A 23595-nucleotide genomic window follows, 5' to 3' on the forward strand; every position below is an offset into this window, starting at 1 on the left:
CTCCTGGATCCACTGCCGCGGAGAGGCCGCAAAGGCGCAATCCAGTCTAGCGCCTCAGTCGCCGCTGTATTCCAGGCGGCGACCAAGGACTCTGTCGGATTGTGGGCAAGAGAGTCAGGTATCTCCCCAAGCTCCTTCTGAAATCCCAGAGGGTCCATCAGGTGCCTGGGGCAGAACCACTTAATCGGTTCCACCTCCCTGCAGTGGGGGAGTAGCTTTGCTAGTTAAATACAGTAAACATTTCAGGTGCAGCACATCTGTGTTTTATCGGTACATCACTCTCCTGATTTTAATACAGACAAAATTCATATTTGGTTGATTATCCACCACCCCAAGGGTTTGATGGGAGGCATCTATGCTACCTCTGAAGTTTTGCTATTTGAGATATTTTGGAAGCCTTAAATTTAATGAGACATTTATCATTAAAACTGCAGTAAGATGATCCTAGTCTTTCCTTTTCTTATCTATTTTAGATGCTACTATGTGAGTCTTTTGCTACTTTAAAATGTGCACAGCTGTTGAGAGAAGAGCTAACAAAAACATGCAAGGTGGAACTATATCCGGGGAAGTCATTGCTTAATAACTGGTCACATAGCAAGTGTTCTAAGTTCAGGTAGATCCTGGAACAGTTATTTATGACCAGTGCCCTCCTCCACTATCTACCCCCATCCCTAAAAAGTATGTAGAGATTCTCACTCATCCAGGTCATGGTTGTCCCAAATGTGTTTTTTTCAGGAGGCAACTGGACTTTCTGGTTTTTTCTTTGAAGATGTTTTGCTTCTCATTCAAGAAGCTTTTTCAGCTCTGACCAGCTGTCTGCAAGGAATATAAATCCTTCCATTCCATCACTATCATGTCAAAACTGAAGAAACTTCTTGGATGAGAAGCGAAACATCATCAAAGAAAAAACAGAAAGTCCAGTTACCTCCTGAAAAATATTTGGGTACCCCCATCCCTCTTCACCAGATCCCTGCAGACTTGTGCCTGCTTTCCACTCTGCCAGACTCCACACCTATGTCCTTACTTACCTTTTGAAGATCTGCAGAACTCCATGGCTTGGGTTAGGGAAGTGAATTGTCACTTGAAAAATGGCTTCTGCCTTCCGAATTGCATGACATGGCTATACAACAAAGTAATCCATTCTACTTTCTCAAGGCATTCTGTGCAGCACTGTGATATGCTCCTGAGCTCCAGAAATCTTCAAAAAATATATGTGTGATGGGGGTTGGGAAGGAGGCTTAAGCCCTGCAGGAACCTTTGCAGTGGGGTCGATGGGTGGGTGGAAAGTCGGCCCAAGGGCAGTGAAGATCTCAAGGTATAGGAAGTCTCAAGAGATGGGAGAGGTCTTGTGAGGCCTCTGACAGGCAGGCATGCCTGGGCCTGTGCTAGGCTGTCCAGGTTCTTCCTATTCTTGAGATATCCCATACAAAGCTTAATGACCCAAAAGGTCATTTAACAACTGCATCAAACAGAGCAGAGTGTGTAGGTCATCAACCAAGACCATCTTGCTTAATGGACATACCATTTGCGACCATAATTGGCAGACTTCTTTACTGTTTAAGTTTAGACTATCTGGTAAGATAGGGTCCTTCTTTTAAAGATAGATTATTCTCTTTTAATTATAAATGCCAACTGTTTAACAACTACATCAGGCAGTGGGTGGGGTCATTAAGCAAAATTGTCTCATTTAACTGCCATCACGTGATTGCAATGGGCAGACTCAATCATGGCCATAAGTTGAGGACTATCAGTGGTGAGAAAAAGTTCTTTTAAACAAAGAGGAATATTCTCTTTTAAGATTTATAATAAAATATAATCCAATATTCCTTGGATTATACTCTCAAGAAATATTGGATTACATCTTATTTTTTAAATAAGCATTTAAGAAAAATTATATGTTATTGATCATATTGAGTACTTCAGAGAAATATTGGATTATATCTTATTGTTGAAATAAGCATTTAAGAGAATCTAAATTAAGATTCCAAATGGAACATATATCTGCATCAAACTAGCTATGACTGGCAAATGTTGCAAACATTCACCATAAACCAACAATTGTTGCATTTGAGAAATCTTTTTCTTACCTTTTTGTATTTTCTGCCTCTGCCACTCGTAAAATGGGCATCTTATTTAAGTTATTGTGACTATAACAGTGCTTTTTATGCTTAATAATACTGTTTAATATGGTTGCATCCCAATTTTTGGATTGTGCTGCCCATAGTTAGTATGAATTTCTTTTTTGGTATGAAACCATGCAATTTAAACAAATTTTGATTTGTTTGATTAGTTTTCATTTTTCTTATCATTATTATACTTTTATAACTATATACCTATTGATGTAAGATCCATTGAGAATGAAGAATATTTATCTTAGGATTCCTTTTTCATTTTGATTTCATTTCATGAATGTTGCCATTTTTCAGTAGATATTAGCGCCACAAAATAAAGAGAGCAATTTCATGAAAAAAGAACCGTACATAAAACAACTCCTGTCCCAGAGAACAAAAGCAACCTTGCACCCTTCCTTCCACTTAAAAGGGCCTGCCCAGCCTCAAGGCTTGGGGGAAGAGTCATTTAAAGAATGATTCAGCAGGTTCTGACCAGTTCTGGAGAACCGGTAGCAGAAATTTTGAGTAGTTCAGAGAACCAGAAAATACCATCTCTAATTAGTCCTACTGCATCTATTCTCTGCCTCCCGAGTCTCAGCTGATCAGGAGGAAATGGGGATTTTACAGTATCCTTCCCCTGCCACACCCACCAAGCCACACCACACCCAGCAATCCATGCCCACAGAGCCGGTAATAAACTTTTTTGAATCCCACCACTGACAACAGCATCCCTGTGGCCAATCTAGCGCAAAGCCAAGGAGTGCAGTGCATCCAAACCTATAGTATACATCTCCTAAATAGTCTCAGGCTGAGGAAAAGCATCAAAACTAGCCTGCACCAGTGCAGCCAATTCCCTATTTCTACTCAATATACTTATCATTTGATTTTGAATGGCTTGACTTTTGTATAGCAAACATCTTAATTAAGAATTTATGTGGATCAAAACATTTCTAGTATTCTAAGTACCGGAGGTCTTACTTGAATATAAGATCTGGTTTTTTTCTGCCTGCAAAAGTAATGATAATCTAAAGTGTCTAAAATTGATTATCCAGTTTTATGCTGCTAACTTTATTGGTGTAGTTAACTGGCCAAGTGCTATTACACATTGCCAGTAGGCCATATTCTATGCAAAGCAGATTAGATAGGTATGCTTTTAGATAGCTATCTAAAAGCAAATATAACTTTGATGAAGCTCATATAATGTCATGTCATAATAATGCAGGATTCAGGATAGTTTTAACAGCTTAAATTGTGATTAATGGAAGTTGAAGGTTGTCAAGAACTGGATCCCTAGTGATTAGCATTCCAAAAAACTGATAAGAGAACCAAAAATTTAGATGTATACAGTAAAAAAAAAACCTATGTGTGAAAAAGTCCATCTATTAGAAAGGTAAAGTGAACATAGTTTCTGGAATGCTGAACAGGACATACCCTGCAATTTTTGATGCAGCTTCCATTTGTATTATATAAACCTTAATTTTCAAAATATTGACAATAAAACTCTATGACTTTTTTAAAAAGTTTAAGATGACTGATTTGATTTAAGAAGGAATAACAAAATGTTAAGTGGGAAAATGTGGAAATAGCTACAGGTATACACAGTAAGATTAATTAAAAGAATAAAAATCTAAATTTGAATATGAATGACCACATCAAACTGTTTAATGCTCCATTCTCTCTATTTATTCTGAAAAACAATGCATGAGGATTTAACAATCTCAGATAAAATTGCTATCCTCAAAGAAATGCTGCCTGTTTATTACTCATATATATATGAAAAATAAAACAAGTGCAAGCATTAAGAAATTCAGAAATGATATAATATATGAATATAATATAGTATATAGTTTGTTGAATAAGAATTGTAGATTAAAAAGTAGAAAGTTGAAATAAAATTCAATAATCTAGATACAAGTAGTCCTCAATTTACAACCTCAATTGAGCCCAAAATTTCCATTGTTAAGCAAGACAGTTGTTAAGTGAGCCTTGCCCAATTTTGATCTTTTTGTCACAGTTGTTAAGTGAAATATTGTAGTTAAGTTAATAACACCATTGTTGAGTGAATCTGGTTTCCCCATTGACTTTGCTTGTTGGAAGATAGCAAAAGGGAATCACGCACAAGCATCACAAATACTTTTTTTCAATGGTGTTGTAACTTTGAATGGTTATTAAACAAATGGTTATACATTGAGGACTGCATTTATACCTTAAAGGATAGTATCTCTTCAGCTATGATCAGCATGCATTGAAAAAACATTGTGGTTTACAGTTTAGACTCGGTGATTATTTAACATCCGCATGCCAAGCTGTTCACGATCGCGACAATCACGACGATCACGACGATCACGACGATTGAGGCGAAGAGTTGGGATGCTCTCTAGCAGTTTCTCCTCCACAATACGTTTCATGATGATTTGTGCAGCATCCACAATAAACAATGTACTTGCGCAGAAACCAAATGTCTGTTGAATAAAAATAAACCACAGTCACCTATGCGTCATCCCCTTATATTGGCTTGCACTTACATAGAAACAACCCATACATGCATACATGTTTGAAACAGAAAAATCCTGAAATGTTTGTCATTAATAAAATAATTTTGAACCATGGATGGCAGGCAATTTAAGGAAGGAGATAAAAAGTCTCTGAAGAGTTTCAATCATCCAGGTTATGATTGTCTCAAAGGTGCTTTTCACAAAGGCAACTGAACTCATTTGGGTTTTTTCCCTTGAAAAAGTTTTGCTTTGCATCCAAAAAGCTTCTTCAGTTTTAACTGACTGGTGGGAAAGAAAGGATTTCTGCAATCATCTGATTTCTGCAGAGTGTTCAGGCCTTCAGAGTGATAAAGACCAGATGATTTTCATTGCAAAGGACCAATAAACAGGTTTTTTTTGCTGCAATGCCAAATTACAGGGCCAATGAATTTCCATTTCTTTTACATAGTAAGTGGTTTTATATTATATGGGGCAAGTTTACATTTTAAATCAGGTGAAGATTTTTTTTTATAGTGTCAATTTTATAAAAGTAAGATATGTTCACGCTAATTTAAATGTTAGGTTCTCTCTTAGTGTGTTTAATAGCATTATAGACCGGCAACTTGTCCTTCCTTTCTTTAAAAAGAATCCTGGCAATCCTAGCAATCTGTTAAATATGAACTCACAATTGCAGTATTTTCAATCAGTTGCTTCTCAGCGGTTACAGTAAATATAATTGAAGCCAGGAAGAACAGGAATCCTACTATTGCAGCAACAAAAAAATCCTACAAAGAAAAAAAAAGTAAAAGTATCATACATGTCATTTTTATCCTTCATTTCTATCACATTAATTACAAGTAGTTCTCAACTGACTACAGTCCGCTAAGTGACCATTTAGTTAAGATGAGAAAAGTGAGTTATGACTGTTTTTCACACTTACAACCATTGCAGTATCCTCATGGTCACATGGTCAAAATTCAGATGCTTGGCAACTGACTCATATATATGATGGTATTGGTTTCCTGTGGGTCATGTGATCACTTTTTGTGCCTTTCTGACTAGCAGAATCAATGGGGAAGCCAGATTCATTTAACTGAGTTATTAATTTAACAATTGCAGTGATTCACTTAACAACTGTGGCAAGACAGGTTGGAAAATAGAACAAAATTAACTTAACAAATGTCTTATTTAGTAACACAAATTTTTGGCTCAGTTGTGGTCATACATTGAGGAGTACCTATATAAAATAACATTTTTATAATCTGAATTAATCTTCAACATATATTGCTGGTCGGAAAGTTAAAATAATGATATTTGTCTTAGCTCAAAATCACCTCTCACCCATTTTTTACTGAGTAACTTTTTAAATGGCATGTGAAATAAGTTGAATATAGAGACAAAGCAACAATTCCACACAAGCAAAATAAAATAATCTTCTGTAGGTTGAGCCTTGGTGCTACATAGTTATGAAAGAAATGGAAGGAAAGACAGTTTATGAAATCTTTAAAATGGAATCACCAAAACTCTTCTCTGTTGACCATATTAAATTTTGTGCTTCCAGGTTTTTTTTACAAAAATGAAAGGATCCCTCTTTACCACACAAGTCACTCTCTCTTCTCCAGCCTTTTGATAAACAGCAGTACAGTATAAAACCAGGATTAAGATGCTTAAAATAAAGGCACTGCAGCTGGCAAACTCAAAGATGTAAAGTCCAGGACAGGAGTCAGTTCTCTTCACAGCTTCTTCAGCCATAAAGGCTAGGAAGGATACCATCTGTTGATAAAGAATAAAGATGATTAAGCAAGCAATCATTTATTGGATGATTCAATTCTATGTAACAAACCTTTCTTTCTTATCTTAAAAGACACATTCTTTTAAATAAATGCCTTGTTTTAGATCTCAGGCTTCAAGAAAGGAATCTGCATTTATTGAGAATACAAGATTATGTCAAAATTTGAACAAAGCTTGAATGACTGAGTTATCTACTAAATTATATTTATCTCTTCTATTAATATCAAACTACAGGCATTATCTTTTTCTTTTAATGTGCATTATTTGAATCAAATAGAAAGAGAAATGTGTCTTACCTATTTTTGCTTATCTATTTTATTCACACAAACAAATATTTGAAAGTGATATGATATGGGAAGAAATACTGCTCAGCAAAAAAGCACAGCACAGCAAATGATATCTTTACTTAATCCATTTATTATTGATAATCAATCACTGAAGCCACTCTAGGTAACATGCAGGGTAATAACCAGTTAAAAGTAAAGCAAAATCTGCACAATAATAATTATAAATATAAAAATTATTATCAGAGAATGAATGCAACCTAACATTCACCAACTGTGGATGACAGAGTCAGCACGATATACTACTTACCAGGACTCTGCAATGCTTTGGTTTATTTCAGAAATGGAGCTGTTGTTGTAGGTATGACATAGTATTTAGCTACTACTCTTTAAAACAGTTGTGTCTTTACAAAGTCTGCACATCTGGTTTAAGAAATAGCAGGCAGCTGCTGTGAACACACCTTTCTGCATTCTGAAACACTTTTCCTGTGTATTGCAGAGATCTATGGTTTATATTACTGGTGAAAAGCTGACATTGTACCAAATGCCTATGAAATTTATAGAATGTGTGACTTTTTAGGCAAAGGGTGAAATGTCTGTGTTATTTTAACATGCTATATACTTTCCCTAGGCATTGAATAGAATACCTAGGTATTATGCAGAGTGATAAATACTATTTAGACCAAGTATGAAAAGAGAGTCATGAAAAGGGTTTGGGTTATCCCTAATCCTTTATTGAAAAGATGTATATGAAAATGAAAGAAGAAATGCAAAATAAAGTACAGGACTTTCCTACCAGAAAAAAACAAGAGAAAAAGTCTAGTATTGTTATACTTATTGTAACAAGGAGGGTTAGAATGGCATTTTAGCAGGAGTATTTATATTTTGCTGGTTTATTTTTGGTATTGCACAGAATGTCAAGGATATGTGTGAAATGTTAAAATCAAATTACTTTGACCTCCCATTGTTGGCATTCTATAGATTTTCTAGGCATTCTACAAAATGCCTAATTTCCCCCATTTATAACATAATGACCAATTCAATAGCCAAGACATTTGTCACTTCTCCATATCTCCAAATTTAAAGTATTTAAAGATTGTAGCATTCTCCTAAAGAGACTTGGGTGTGAGATAATAAAACTCTTAAAAGATCTGATTATTTCATGAAAATAATGTGTGGATAAATTAAGTTATTAAGTGCAATTGTAAGATGAATTCTGAAAAGACTATCAAAATTTGATTAAGAATGTCAAAAATAGGAATGAGAAAACCAAATTTCAAATCTCCACTTAGCTATGAAACTTGTATGGATTTAGACCATACATGTCTGGTCTAAAGTTATAGTTACTTAGACTCTGGGGAAAAATATTTGCTAGCTGCTTAACACAAAATACTATGGGTTGAAGCAAACAAGAGATAAAATACCAGACTATCATATTATAAAGTTTTATAAAATATGGGGAAAGTTGTAGCAAAATATTATAGAATTAATTTTCTAGATGGGCTTAATCAAGTAAGTGTAAAGCAGGCTTCAATTATTTTTCCTTTAAGACTTCCTTTCCAAAGAGGAATTCATAATTATCCCATAATCAATTTCCTGACTGGAAAACTTAACACATTTGAGTGACATCCTGGTAATGTGCTTCTTCATTTGTTAGCACTATTTTGGTATTGAAATGCTTTTAAACTAATGTCTTTCTCACCATACTTTAAAGACTCTCATATCAAAGTTAAAGAAATAATTATGGAACCATAAACCGCAAAAAGCAAATAGAGGGACAGTATGTTAGAAAAACGGTACCTGATACAATAATATAATGAAAAAGAAATACTGCCAATAAATGGATTGGTCAGTAGTTCACCAGAAAGCAGTGGAATCAAGTGGGAACTTGAATCTAGATCACCCGCTTTCCCCCCAACCTTTAACCACGAGGGTATTGAAAGTAGTCGAACAATTCCTTTATTTCCATGCAAAAACTGCTCGAATCGAGAAGCTGTCCTCTCTAAACTTTAGCGAGCCGCTTGTAATACGGACAAAGATTAGAATTAATCAACCGTCTAAGCGCAGCTTCTCAGAATGATGTGAAAACAGCCCCAAATAAGCCGCACGAACGGCGGCTTCAGACCCGTAAGACAAGCGACTGCAAAAATGGCCCAGAAAATAAGTCACTTTCTCAGAAAAAAAGCTATCCAGAAGCTGACCGAGTTTGCAATTTTGCAAGAGTTTGCAATTTTACGTGTTTACTGCGTTCGATGAGGTGCCAACAGGATAGTTCCCCCTTCTCTCCCGGACCCTCCGTGTAAACATCGGTAGTGAGACAGTGGGCTTCACTAGAATTAGAGACGGTTTAAAAGACACGAAAGGGCCAGTTTGGTCTAGTAGTTAAAGCACCAGGCTAGAACGGAAGATCGTGAGTTTAGTCCCTAGTCAGCTGAGGGACTTTTGGATCAGCCACTCTCTCAACCCAACCCATCTCATAGGGTTGTTGTGGGTAAAGTAGGAGGAGGAAGGTGGGTTACATGCGTTCACCGCTTTGAGATATTTGTAAAAATATTAAAAGCAGAATGCAAATAAGTAACAAATGTAAAATAAATAAAATTTCGAACTCTTCTACGCCTAAGAACTGCTGAAAACGAATACAAGATAAACGCAAAGAATGGAAGACGGCGCCGAAGTCGGCTGTGCCACCTGCTTGCTTCCTTCCTCTCCTACCTATTCATAAAACCCAACTTACCAGTTGCGCAAACTTGAGGGATAGTCGCCAGTTGCTCAAGTTCTTGAGGGTGCAGCCCTTCAAGAAACGCCACTTGTTCGGTTCGGTCATTGCGCCGGGTTGCTCGAAAAACGGCACTCCGTTCTCCATGGCCACGAAGTAATAGAACGGTCAGACGAAAGCAAGTTCTGTAAGACAATAGAAAGAAAAGGAGTCGCGGTTTCAGCCCAGAGGACCCCAACTGCCCTTTGGCTGCTGCCCCGAACCTAGAGGAGGAGGAAGAGAAAGCGGAGTGGATTGCACCTCTGTCTCCAAACTGAGCGAATAGCCCTGAATTTCTCCGCGCGTATGATAAAAAAGCACCGCATTTTCCCCCCCAGCCAATCAAAGCAGCAGGGAGGTCCCAGAAAGTTTGGCTCAGGACCAAATGCTCCCCGCAAAGTTTACGGCGTTGAAGCATCAGTTTGGGAAAGGGGTTATGCCCAGAGAAAGAGGATGAACTGTGTCCCTCTCCTCCTCCCTCCTATTTTGCAAATTTCTGGATTTTTAATTATCTTCCCTGTTGAATAGCCCTTGAAACTGAAGGCACACAACTATTAACAGTTTTTTTTAACTAGGGCAAAGGATATTTTGTACAAGTCTAAAGGGGTATAAACACTCTCATTGTAGACATTAATATAGATGAATTAATACACAAGAATTTAAAAGGCTAACAAAAGCAGCAATTCTTTATTGCGGTCATACAAAATTGCACCTTATAGTGGCTTTCCATTTTCCATCCCCTTTTCAGCATTTGAAATATTCATATATGATTGGCAAGTTTACATTTGAATTACAACCTTGGAAAAATGCAAAAAATAATCATGCTCTTTGCTTTAAACAGCTTTTAAGGGGCAGCTCATTTACATGAGTATAATATTCACTATGAAAATGACTAGAAAAGATATATTATCAAGGTACACTTGGTTTAACAAGAATCAGTAGTACTACTTAACATTGAAAAAATCAGAATAAAAGATGCAATTAACTAATGTAGAATTATTTCCAATCAAGAACATGTTTGTATTATTCATGCATCACTATAGTTCCATTGTTCTTTATTTAAAATATGACACTTCATATTTCCATTTTAGTTTTATTTCTAAGCTATCCTTTCTACATTGTATAATTATATCACATCCCTGCTGCTTCATTTTTTAAGCAGAAATGGAAGTGTAGCAAACATCTCTAATTAGCAAAAGTATACAGATAGTAAACAATTCTTGTATACATATTAGTATCTGACAAACAACTCCCATAATAACTTTGAAAGATTACAGATTCAATTTAATTTGTCATATTAATCTTTAAAACTGTACTTTTCATGAATTCCTTACAGCACTGAGAATTAGTTGAACAGAGCTTTATTTGTTGGTCTTTCAGAAAGTACTGCAGTGACTTAACTACACAGTTTTATTCAAAGCATACTCCATTGAACTGCAGTGTAATTCATTGTAAAGCAAATATATATGTAGAACATAGGATTATTTAGCATCTTTGAAGCTAAAGAAAGGTATTCTACAATGAAGTTTCATCATTAATATTCCATACAAAGCAGTGGGAAAACCTTCTTTGCTATTTAAATGTTGTTTTAATACATATTGTGCTAAATCAGGATTTTAAAATAATGGTTTATTGAATTAGCTGTAATTAGTTTATATATTCTTAAGTTTCAATGTCTCTGTTCATACCTTGTACTAAGCTAAAAATAAACTTTATACAATGTGTGAATCTAAACAATTAATATGATTTTGTTCCATGCTTCAGTAGATTGTAATCTGAACTACACTTGTCTATTTAACATGAGGTACAGATTGTATTTATATGAAAAAAATGGCAATAGTTTTCTGGTGGCAAATTGGGGTCAGTCTTACAGTGCTTACAGACTTAATAGCTAGATGGGTAATTCCTCTGTAAAGCATATACAAGGCTATGTGTGAAGATAAGTTATTAAACTTTATGTATTACTGCCCTCTAGTGGTGCTTACTTTGGAAGATTGCAGGGAAGCTTCAGAGTGCTTACAACTTTTCAGGAATAGATGTAACACCAGTAACTAATTAATGAATGCATTAATCACTTTCAATTAATTTTTTTTCATACAGTTGCATTTGATTTTTGGAGATTGCCTGCACAGGTCCCTGCAGTTTTTCTTGGCAAGATTTTTTCATAAGTGGTTTGCCATTGCCTTTTCCAAGGGCAGAAAGGAAGTGATTGGCCCAAGATCATCCAGCTGGCTTTGTGCCCAAGACAGGACCAGAATTCACAGTCTCCCAATTTCTACATCAAATTGGCTCTAAATTTCTGTTTACTTGTTTTTTAAAGAAAATCCCTTATATTTGGGAATTGTTACTTTTTAAAAATGAAATTGTTAATTAAAGTTCAAAATGTGCTTTTAAGCTCCAATAAATAATAATCTGCAACAATTAAAATGAAAAATGCTGATCCAGATAGTCATTTGTGCCACTTACCAAGTCTCACCTTTTAATTCTGCATATTTGTTTGTTTTGGGAACTTTTACTTGATGTAACTGCACCACGAAGTAAAAGCTGCCAAATATTATTCTAATATTTCTTAGAATAATAACCTAAGGCCACTTAAATTACCTCAGAAAGGTTACTTCTGCTCTTAAATCTCACAGGAAGCTTTGATTATCAGACATAAACCACGTGTCAAATTGAAAGGAATAGAGAATGACATTTGCAGTAGTAGCTATACAAATAACACATTTCCCCAAAGGGCAAGCAGAACACATAAATGTCAATGTAGTTGGTTTCAAGCATATACAGTATGTGCGCATGTGCGAACTACGAATGGCTGCTATTCCTTCCCTGCTCCGACTAGGTGGACGGAAAAACATCGGAAACATCACCGAGCCTAGTCAGAACAGATGCGGGAGGGAATCCTAAAGGTAGAGGGTGATTCAGGGGTCATGAATGGGTGGCTGTCAGAGGGTTGCGGCTCTCCGAACGGCTCCCAGGCTGCACGATTGCCCTTGGTAGTCCTCCGACTTTCTAGCGATAGAGGAAATGGCGGCATGCTGACGACGCTGCTCCCTGGCGGTTTTCAATGCTCCCAGCGTTTTTTGACTTCGCTGCGGAGTTCTCGACCAGGAGAAGCCCCAAATTCGGATTTTCGGTGGGCAGTGGTGCCGGAGAGGGGGTGGCTGATTTCGGGTGGCACTGAGGGGACCTGGCGGTTGGCTTTGCTCGCTTCGCCCGCCGCCGTTGCGTTCCTCCCGGAGGCCCCCCCCATCGCTTTATCAGCTGGCGACGATCTGGACGCATCCCAGCCTTTTCCTGGCCTTCTCCAAGCTTTTGGTTTTGCTGCCCACAACTGAGAGGAGCCTGAAGGAGCCCCTGGATTTTTTACAAGCTGACTTGGGCCCGATAGTGTTAACGAGGCCGGTGACTTACATCTTTATTCACTGGGTGAGAGACCAAATAGTCCTTTCATGGATTGAACCGAACTGGGAACTAAATTGGGAACTGTCGTGTCAGGGAGGGGGTAGCTGCCTTGGATACCATCAGAGGGGATTGTCTGGCAGGCCCTGGTGCCGCTGTTACGCCCCCCCCCCAGGCGCCCACCCCTCCCTTATATTACTCTAACGACTATGGAGATTACTTCCTTTATTTTGCCATCTTTACCATCTGACTCTCCCCTGGTGCTCCCTTGCTGGATACCTGGCATCCCCCTATTGAGGTACTCCATCACCTGGCCGCCCCCAACTGTGGACTTTGGACCTTTTGGCCTGTTGGTACAGCCGCTCTTGACATCCACCGCTATTACCATTATTTTCCATCATTGCCTTGGGGGCTTTACCCGGAACACAACTTATGGAAAAAGCCACCTGTCTGCTCCCAACTATCTTGGACTTTTCTGGCCTATAAGAGGAGGACTCAACTTATTCCTCCGTAAACCCCGCCCGGACTATAGCTGGACTTCAGCCATCCTGAACGCTAAGAACTATTTAGCCTTGTCAGATCTCGCACTTTAATTTTAGCGCAATTTTTTCTTCTATTCTTTTTCTTTTCTTGTCTTCTTTCTTCCTTTTGTTTGGGATATGTTTGGAAGATGCGTGTGATTGCGTGAATGTGCCCACTTTTTATTGCCCTATTTTGCTGTATTTTATGTGTTTTTAACTATTACGTGGGGATTGGTTGAGTGAACGAATGAGTGTGTTTGATTCGGAGGGCCTGGCAGGGAATGCGGGAGCTATAGGTGTGGTTGAGGGGACCACGGACACGGGAGTGGGTCGGAGCATTACGGTCGTAACGGGGAGGGGCAGATATGGCGGGGACTTTAGGGCTGGCCATTACCGGGGAAGGAGGGCTCGCTACGTTATAGAGATCCCTCCTTCCGGCCCTATGAGTCCCACTCCGAGGCCAGATGGCACGAGTAATAAGGACCCTGGTCTCCGGCTGTTGTCGCTAAATGCCAGGTCTGTAGTTCACAAAGCTCCCCTCGTCCGGGACTTAATTTTAGACGAGGGGGCAGACCTGGCATGTATTACTGAGACCTGGCTGGGCCCGGAGGGAGGAGTCCCCCTCGTAGAGATGTGCCCAGAAGGATTTCAGGTGCTTCATCAGCCGAGAGCTCAGGGAAGGGGTGGGGGTGTGGCTATTGTTATTCGGGAGTCTTTAGTACCTCATAGGATCCCTGCTCCGGAGCTTGTCGGGTGTGAGTCCCTGCTGGTGAAGTTGGACCTCAAGGGTCAAGTGGGTCTGCTGTTAACGTACCTGCCTCCCAACTGCATTGCAGCAGCCCTCCCCTCGCTCCTCGAGTCGGTAGCCGAGCTAGCAATTGAGTTCCCCAGGCTTGTGGTCCTGGGGGATTTCAATTTGCCTACGCTCGGTGAACACTCTGATGGGGCGCAGGAGTTCATGGCTTCCATGACAGCCATGGGCTTGACCCAGGTAATTCGGGGTCCAACCCACTCAGCGGGTCACACGCTCAACCTCGTATTCCTCTCGGAGCAGTGGATTTGTGATCTTGGTCTGAGGGGTAATGAGATCATACCCCTGTCGTGGTCAGACCACTGCCTACTGAGGCTTGACTTCCGGAGACCAAACCCCCACTTTAGGGAGGAGGAACCGACCAAGTGGTTCCGCCCCAGGCGACTTATGGACCCTTTGAGGTTCCAGACGGAGCTTGGGGTTATTCCTGATACTCTCGCCCACAGTCCGGTGGAGACTCTGGTTGCTGCCTGGCACTCGGCAGCATCAGAGTCCCTGGACTGGATTGCGCCACTACGGCCACTCCGAGGTGGTGGATCCCGGAGGCCTCCTTGGTTCACCGAGGAGCTCCGGGAGAGGAAACGCCGAAGGAGACGCCTAGAGCACCTGTGGAGGTCCGATAAATCCGAATCGAACCGAGCACTTTTAACAACTTGCACCAAGGAATACATCAGGGCACTTAGGGCAACAAAAAGATCATATATTGCCACCTTGGTTGCGTCCGCTGAGTCCCGTCCAGCCGCCCTGTTTAGGATAACCCATTCCCTCTTAAATTGGATCCATCTTTGGATCCAGCCGTACTTAACAATTACCGTCCAGTCTCCAACCTCCCCTTTATTGGGAAGGTTGTTGAGAAGGTGGTGGCCTACCAGCTTCAGCAGTCCTTGGAGGAAGCCAATTACCTTGACCCCTTCCAGTCCGGCTTCAGACCTGGTTACAGCACAGAAACTGCTTTGGTCGCATTGACCGATGATCTCTGGAGAGCCAGGGATGGAGGCCATGCCTCCATCTTGGTTCTCCTTGACCTCTCGGCGGCTTTCGATACCATCGACCATGGTATCCTTCTGCGACGACTGCGGGAGGTGGGGGTGGGAGGCACTGTTTTGCAGTGGTTCTCCTCCTACCTCTCAGACAGGTCGCAGTCGGTGTTGGTTGGGGGACAGAGATCGACCACGAGGCCCCTAACATATGGGGTGCCGCAGGGGTTGGTCCTGTCCCCCGTACTATTTAACATCTACATGAAACCGCTGGGCGAGATCATTCGGAGGCACGGGATAAGATACCATCAATATGCGGACGATACGCAGCTGTATCTGTCTGCCCCGTGCCAACTCAATGAAGCGGTGGATGTGATGAACCAGGGTCTCGAGGCCGTTAGGGACTGGATGAGGGCTAACAAACTTGTACTCAACCCGGAAAAGACCGAGTGGCTGTTGTGTTTCCCTCCCAATAATTTGGCTAGTGTTCCATCGCTCAGGCTGGGGGGCCAAATTTTACACCCCTCAGACAGGGTTCGCAACTTGGGAGTCCTTCTGGACCCACAGCTGACCTTTGATTACCACCTGTCGGCTGTGACCAGGGGGGCATTTGCCCAGGTTCGCCTGGTGCACCAGTTGCGACCCTACCTGAACCGGGAGGCTCTCACAACAGTCACTCGCGCCCTCGTGACCTCTAGGCTGGAATACTGCAATATGCTCTACATGGGGCTGCCCTTGAAGAGCATCCGGCGGCTTCAGCTAGTCCAGAATGCGGCCGCGCGAGTGATTGTGGGTGCACCTCGGTTCGCCCACATAACACCTATCCTCCGCGAGCTGCGCTGGCTACCTGTTGATCTCCGTGTGCGCTTCAAGGTGCTTCTCACCACCTACAAAGCCCTTCATGGTAGTGGATCTGGGTACTTGAGAGATCGCCTCCTGCCAATTACCTCCTCGAGACCCATTAGATCTCATAGATTAGGCCTCCTCCGAGTGCCATCCGCCAGCCAGTGCCGGCTGGCCACTACGCGGAGGAGAGCCTTTTCAGTAGCAGCTCCGACCCTTTGGAACGATCTCCCCATGGAGATTCGTACCCTCACCACCCTCCAGACCTTCCGCGCAGCCCTCAAGATCTGGCTATCCCGTCAGGCCTGGGGGTAAAGATTATAATTCGCCCCCACCCGAATGCTGAATGTTGCTTATTTTTTTAATCACATGTTATGTTATATGTCATTGTATGTATCCCCTCCCATATAAGTTGTTAGCCGCCCTGAGTCCCCTCAGGGAAAAGGGCGGCCTATAAATAAACTTATTCTAATTCTAATTCTAATTCAGAAAGTATTCAGGCCTCCTTCATTTTTGTTACTTTGTTATGCTGCAGCCTGATTCTACAGTTGTTGAAAGTCATATTTTAATTTAATTTACACTCAGTACCCCACAATGACAAAGTGAAGACATTTTAGAAATGTCTGTAAACTTATTAAAAAGAAAAAAAACCCTGAAATATCACATTGACATAAGTATTCAGATCCTTCACTCAGTACTTTGTTGAAGCACCTTTGGCATCAATTACAATTTTGAGTCTTTTTGGGTGAGACATGACACACCTGGATTGGGGGATTTTCTGCCATTCTTCCTTGTAAATTCTCTAATGCTCAGTTAGATTGGATAGCGACAGCCGATGGATAGTCATTTCCAGGTCTCTCCAGAGATGTTCAGTAAAGTTCAAGCCAGGGCTCTGGCTGGACCACTCTAGCACATTCTTGTCCCTAAGCTACTCCTGTGCTGTCTTGATTGTGTGCTTAGGATTGTTGTCATGTTGGAAAGTGAACCTTTGACCCAGTCTGACATACCGAGCATTGTGGAACAGGTTTTCATTAAAGATATCCCTGTACTTTGCTCCATTTAAGTTTTCTCTTAGGCCTCACCAGTCTCCCAATCCCTGCTGCTGAAAAACACTCTCACAGCATAATGCTGCCACCACCATGCTTGGGATGATATTAGGCATGTGATGAGCAGTGCTTGTTTCTCCAGATGTTTAGAATTGAGGCCAAACAGTTCAATCTTGGTTTTATCAGACCAGAGAACAGTCTGAGAATCTTTCAGTTGCTTTTTTTGCAAAGTCCAATTGGGCTTTCATGTTTTTTGCAGAGGAGAGGCTTCCATCTAACCCACTGGTTTCCCAACGTGGGGCCCATGCCCCACAGGGGGACAATTTGATTTTTAATGTGGGCAATTTGAACCTTGCTTAAACCAAATTAATAGCCTTTTAGGCTTCCTCCATGTGAGTAGAGTTCACTTTTTGAATAAAGTAAGAATTATATGTCATGGGCGGGGGCATCAGGATTTTATAGATCCTTAGGTCGGCCATGGCAAAAAAAAAAAGGTTGGGAACCACTGATCTAGTCACTCTGCCCTAAAGCCCAGATCAGTGGAGGGCTGCAATGATGGTTCTCCTTCTGGAACTGTTCCATCTTAACACAGGATCCCTAGAGCTCAGTCAGAGTGACTATCAGGTTCTTGGCCACTTATCTTACTAAGGCCCTTCTCCTCAATTGCTTCATTTGACTGGGTGTCCAACTTTTGGAAGAGTCCTGGTTGTGCCAAACCTCTTCCATTTGAGAATTATGGAGGCCACTGTGGTCTTAGGAACCCTCAATGCAGCATAAATTTTATTGTAGCCTTCCCCAGATCTGTGACTTGTAATAATCCTGTCTCTGAGCTCTGCAGGCAGTTCCTTTGACCTCATGGCTTTTGCTCTGGTACAGTGCGCATTGTCAGTTGTGAGGCCTTCTAGAGAGGCGTGCTCCTTTCCAAATCATTACCATCAATTTAATTTACCACAGGTAGACATTCAAGGTATAGAAATATGTCAGTAAAAATCAAGAGAAATGGAAGGCACTTGAGGTAAATTTCATGTATTGTTGCAAAAGGTCTGAATACTTATGACAATGTGATATTTCATTTTTTTCTTTTTAATAAATTTACAGACATTTCTAAAATTTTGTCTTCACTTTGTCATTATGGGGTAGTAAGTGTAGATTAATGAGAAAAAATAAATTTCAACATCTGTAGAATCAGGCTGGAGCATAACAAAATTGACAAGTGAAGGGGATCTGAATATTTTATGAATGCACTGTATATAAAAATTAAGCCACTTCATTTTAATGTTATCTACTTTTATTTTCATTTTTTTAATAGGCTGCTTCTTAATCAAGGCCTTCCCCTCGTGAGGTTTCATTGACGCAACTTCTGATCTGTCTTTGCCTTTTTAGATATTTTCCTATTAAAATTTATTTAATTAAATAGCATGGAAAATATATCTGCTGGTACTTTTTTATGACTTTTGTTAGTTAAGTGAATCAGTAGTTGTTAAATAAATCTGACTTCCCTATTGACTCTATCAGGTCACAAAAAGGTGATCACATGACCTTGGGACACTGCAATCTTCCTGAATGCCAGTTGCCAAGTGTCCAAATTTTGATCATGTGACAATGGGGATGCTGCAATGGTCATGTCATATTCCTTTTTTCAGTGCTGTTGTAATTTTGAATGGTCACTAAACTCAAGGACTACCTGCACACAAATTCTGTTTATCCCATCGTGTAGTGCTTGGGACTTGAATTGCCCACTTTCTAGTCGACAACCCCAGAATCTTAGCCACCAAGTCCTTTCTTTTCTATAAACTTTGTTATAAATTAAAACAAATAATAAAGTTAAACACAAATAATTCAACTTTTAATATATAAATGCCTGGAGATATATTTCTTACCTCATCAGACTATAAACTCATGTACATCTTAAACGCACTCCAAATGTTTATATTGTATTTATTCCATTCAAAAGTTTAATTTATTTAATGTATTTCATTATTTAACTGAAGAAAACTTCTCTAAAGAATCTTCTGCAAATATGTTCCTTGTTGGAGTAAGTCTTCTTTTAGCAGTTAGATCTTAATGATGCAAAACAATTGTAGTTTAAGTTTACTTCATCAATTTTTAAAAAATAAAAGTAAAAAAAGCTTACATTGACAAATGATTTTTTTAAAGTGTTCTTAGAAATGTCAAGAAAACCCCTTCAAATTGATTACATTTTCAAAAAAATGTTGTCTAAGAATTTAATATATTTAAGAGACCTTAATGTTATTTGAAAATTTTAAAATAGTGCTTTCATTTTTATTACAATGCTATGTGAAGATCTGTATTTTTCTTCCCTTGCTGTCATACTGGCCAATGATCCGAGTTGCACAATCATGTAATTATTTAAGCATGCTTTGAATTTGTTAAACATAAACCATAAATACTGTATTGCATATTACTTGTAAAAGGCAGAAGAATTTCATAAGATATTGTTTGAGGAAGGAGGAATCCAAAGGAGATGCTTAAAAGCTTATGAATGAACATATAGCAGTGTTGGCGAACCTTTTTGGCATTAAGTATCAAAAGGGGAGTGCGCGCATGCATGCAGGGAAGCACCAGAAACCGCAAAAACAGCTCCCCCGCGTGCACACACAGGAGTGCTGGGAACCAAAAGAGCAGTTTCCTGGCATGCATGTGCACACTAGGAAGCTGACCCAATTTCCAGCATGTGCATGTGAATCGGTCACCTGGTCTTCTGATTTCTGGCATACATGCATGAGCAAGGACCAGCTGGCCAGTGGGTGTATGCGCACCAGGAAGCTGCTCTTCCAGTTTCCAGTGCTCCCACGTGGATGAAGACCAGCTGGCCAGCGTGCATGTGCATGCCAGAACTTGGAAGAGCAATGGGCAATGGCTGGCATGCCCAGAGAAATGGCTCTGCGTGCCACTTCTGGCACACGTGCCATAGGCTTGCCATCACTGACATATAGTATTCAGAGAACTTCTATACTGTACAAGACCACCAAAAGCTAATAAACAGTCTAGAAGACAACATTAGAATTTAATTTATTACACTAAAGAGGGGTTTGGTCAGTTTGCTTAGTGGTTAAGGCACCAGGCTAGAAAGCAGGAGATTGTGAGTTCAAGTCTTGTCTTAGCCATGAAAGCTAGGTAGATAACTTTGGGCCAGTCACTCTCTCTCAGCCCAATCCACTTAACAAGGTGGTTGTTGTGGGGAAAATAGGAGATGGAAGGTATTGGATATGTTTGTTGCTTTGAATTATTTGTAAATATAATAAAGATGGGATACAAACAGATAGATAGATGTGACTTTCCCAAAATCAAAGAAATAGGCACTACAAAAACATGCTGAAATGTGTATGGAAGATTTTAAAGGAGATTTCTACCTAAACAATAAAAATGAATATTAAGGCATTAAATGTGGAACAAATCTCAGGATTTTATTTTTGTTAATTTGAGAATAATGTTCACATGTACTTTTTATTTATTTTCAAAATTTAGAATCCCAAAGTTCCCATGCCAATAATTTGAAATGAATCTTCAATACTGCAGTACTTAATTCAAATAGTGTAATGCAGTTGGATTTCAAATGAGATCAGCATAATCTGAAGTCATATTCCAAAAGTGTTAACATTTGAGTTAGTTTATTGATAGTGTGCTAAAGAACAATAGTTGATTAACCTTTCTCCAACAAAATTAGATCCTTCCCCAAGAGGATTTGTAAAACTGAGTTAAGTTAAAACGAGAGTTCAATATAAATTAAAATTGTGCCTGTGTTTTTTGCATATCATTTTGCCAACTCTTCAAGCAGCTTTATGATTTCAAATGATTAAGTGGACACCTTCAAATTTAGAAAATGGCACTGACTTTAAGGAATAAGCAATTTGAATGTCACACTGACTTGTGAATAGTAGTATTACATTGTGTAATGATTTTATCTATGCAAATTCCCATTTACAATGTTCAGCAATACAACAGATATTATCTGTTTGTCCTTTTCTGAAAGTATTTCAGTTTTCCAGTTCCAGACATTGGATGAAGAAGCAGGATCAATTAAATAATCCCATAAAAATGAATAAATGGCTATATTTGGTGACTTCAAGATGCCCCATCTTCTGTGGGGGGCGTAGATGTGGTTGGAGAAACCAAATCTGGTTTTTGTGAGATTCTATCCAATTCAGCTTGAACATCAGTCAAAACAGGCTTTTGCCCTATAAAAAAAAGAAGCAATAATTTTAAAAATAATTTTCCATTCAAGCATTTTATGTGAAGTATGTTTTTATTACAGAATTTGATATTACTGCTGCTACATATTTTTAACTAATACTAAAATGCATTTCACATTTTTTTTTCAGTTTGAAAATACATGCTGTGGACTTAATTTCATAAACATAATCTTGCAACAACAATTTTTTTATCTGGTTTCTTTGAGGTTCATTAGGTTTTTCCCCCCTCTAACTTTCTTTGGTGAAACAAATTGCTTTCCCAAAGTTGTGTTCTGATAGCCATATTCTATTGAACAATTTATCTTACTATATTCTTAAAAACCAATTTCATCTCTAAGATACTATCTGCAATCTTTTATAAATGTAAAAATTGTGATGAGAATATTTGAAGTATACAATCTTGTAGTATGAGATGATTTTTAATCTTTCATTTCCAATTATGAAATGGGAAATTAACAAGGAAGAATTGGTAAAGTCTTACGACAAGTCTGAGAAGGAAAGATATTCCATAAAAACTGTAAAAAAATAGTATCAAAAATAGCATGTCTATACTGGTGACAATAATTTCCTATACTAACTTTCTATCAATGTATCTTCAAAATACTATAAGAAAACATACATATACGTATTCTAAGCTTTACCTGCCTGTAAAGTTGAACAATACCTCACTCATTCCCATTAACACACAAAAGAACAATAAGAGACACAAATATCTGCATAAGCTGTAGAAATAATCATTGCAGAGTATGGAAAAATATTTAACAATCAATAAAGATACTGGAGTATTAGCAATAGTATCTTTACTGTTACAAAGATAATACATTATCTGTCTTGATGTCAGTTTGCCATGCCATAGTGCAGGGATGTCAAACTTGCATCATCATGGCGTTGTCACATGACATACCATGACTTCCCCCCCCTTCGCTAAACTGGGTGTGGGCATAGCCAGCTTATGACGCATCTGGACCGCAAGTCATAAGTTTGACAGCCCTGCTATAGTGTATCTCTGTCATAATTGTATCTAAACAGTCTTTATAATATGACTTGGAGAAAACAGAAAGAATAGGAAATTAGTGTGTGCCTGTCCTTTGGAACATATTGTCTCTGTGACTGAGGTCGACTCCAATCCTCCTGACCTTTCATAAGAGCCTAAAGACCTGGCTTTTTGCAAGTTAGCTTGGGGCTCCAATGCGAGAATCTTACAATGGAGAGGGGTGATAGATTAATAATAGATCCCATCTGTTCCCCATCCTACTTATGCCTTCCCCATTTTTAATTGGGGTACAGTGTTTGGATCTTTTACAGTCTTATATTTATCTCTTTTAGTTTTTGTACAAGTAGTTGTCAACTTACAACAGTTTGTTTAGTGATTGTTCAAAATTACAACGGGACTGAAAAAAGTGAATTACCGTTTTTCACACTAATGAGCGTTGCAGCATCCTCATGGTCATGTGATCAAAATTCAGATGCTTGGCAACTGACTCATATTTATGATGCTTGCAATGTCCCAGGGTCATGTGACCACTTTTTGGAATTTTTTCAAAAGCAAAATCAATAGGGAAACCAGATTTACTTAACAACTGAGTTACTAATTTAACAACTACAATTATTAATTTAAGAACTGTGGCAAGAAAGATGATAAGATGGGACAAAACTCACTTAACAAATGTCTTAGCAAGAGAAATTTGGGGTGCAATTGCAATTGTAAGTCAAGGATACATATATAGTTTTTATCTTTTTAAGATCATAAGCAACCCAGAGTTACTTTGTGGTAAGACGGCGCCTAATAAATTTTGCAAATCAACCAACCAACCAACCAATCTTTTTTGTTTTGCCAAAACCACATGCAATAAATGTTTTCCATAAAACATGTTTAAAACTTTAATAAATTCAAAAGTTATAGGCAAAAAGAGTCAGAGTTAAAGCTCTAGAAGGATTTATAAGTTTGTACATTCGATTATTTGTAACAATGAGGAAATCAGCCAAAATACAAATCGCTAAACTTAAATGTTAAATCATTATATGTTTTTATGCTGTATTTATAGTAGTTGATTGAGCATTTAATATGACTTTAGTTAATCTAAATTCAATTCAGCTAAAATTCTTACCTGACTTCTTTGCAGATGGTGGCAGGTTACCATTGCTACCACTTGCAGTGCCTCCTATTCCTCCTGGACTACCAATGTTACTGGGTCCACCGGGTGCTCCAGTTTTCTTACTCAGCAAACTGTTGAAGAAATTTGCCAATACTCCCTCGCTTGTGGCTCCAGCTGAAAAATTTCCATGACACAGTGATAATATATTGTAGCTTAATTTGAAATGTTTAAGCATATTAAAATGTTGTTATACAATAGATACAAATATAACTA

At 39.1% G+C, this 23595-nt stretch overlaps 2 protein-coding genes across 2 annotated transcripts in view; both read right to left on the reverse strand.

The window, feature by feature from the left end:
* Window positions 1–4381: 4381 nt before the first annotated feature.
* On the reverse strand, window positions 4382–9484 carry CMTM6 (CKLF like MARVEL transmembrane domain containing 6). The gene is made up of 4 exons (XM_032235851.1): window positions 9395–9484; window positions 6182–6358; window positions 5272–5370; window positions 4382–4573 (listed from the first exon to the last, which is right to left on the reverse strand). Exons 1-4 carry the CDS (start codon window positions 9482–9484, stop codon window positions 4382–4384), a joined length of 558 nt encoding a protein of 185 aa, XP_032091742.1.
* Window positions 9485–20848: 11364 nt separating this feature from the next.
* Window positions 20849–23595, reverse strand: part of DYNC1LI1 (dynein cytoplasmic 1 light intermediate chain 1) — a 32652-nt gene continuing 29905 nt past the window's right edge. Inside the window, exons 12-13 of the mRNA XM_032237741.1 lie at window positions 23335–23496; window positions 20849–21211 (exon numbers count right to left, since the gene is read on the reverse strand). Of these exons, the coding sequence (XP_032093632.1) occupies window positions 21099–21211; window positions 23335–23496 (275 nt within the window). The 3' untranslated portion in view covers window positions 20849–21098. The remainder of the gene's footprint in view (window positions 21212–23334; window positions 23497–23595) is intronic.

Source organism: Thamnophis elegans, chromosome Z (assembly GCF_009769535.1).
Source record: "Thamnophis elegans isolate rThaEle1 chromosome Z, rThaEle1.pri, whole genome shotgun sequence".
In the NCBI taxonomy this organism is placed as follows: domain Eukaryota; kingdom Metazoa; phylum Chordata; class Lepidosauria; order Squamata; family Colubridae; genus Thamnophis; species Thamnophis elegans.

Bases quoted from the DNA above. Each gene is read 5' to 3' on its own strand.
- CMTM6 (XM_032235851.1), bottom strand. From the start codon at position 9,484: ATGACCGAACCGAACAAGTGGCGTTTCTTGAAGGGCTGCACCCTCAAG. The intron at 5,371-6,181 runs GTAAAGAGGGAT...TTTTCTTTGTAG, and splicing joins AAGAGAGAGTGACTTGTGTG to GATTTTTTTGTTGCTGCAAT. The intron at 4,574-5,271 runs GTGAGTTCATAT...TTTATTCAACAG, and splicing joins TGATTGAAAATACTGCAATT to ACATTTGGTTTCTGCGCAAG.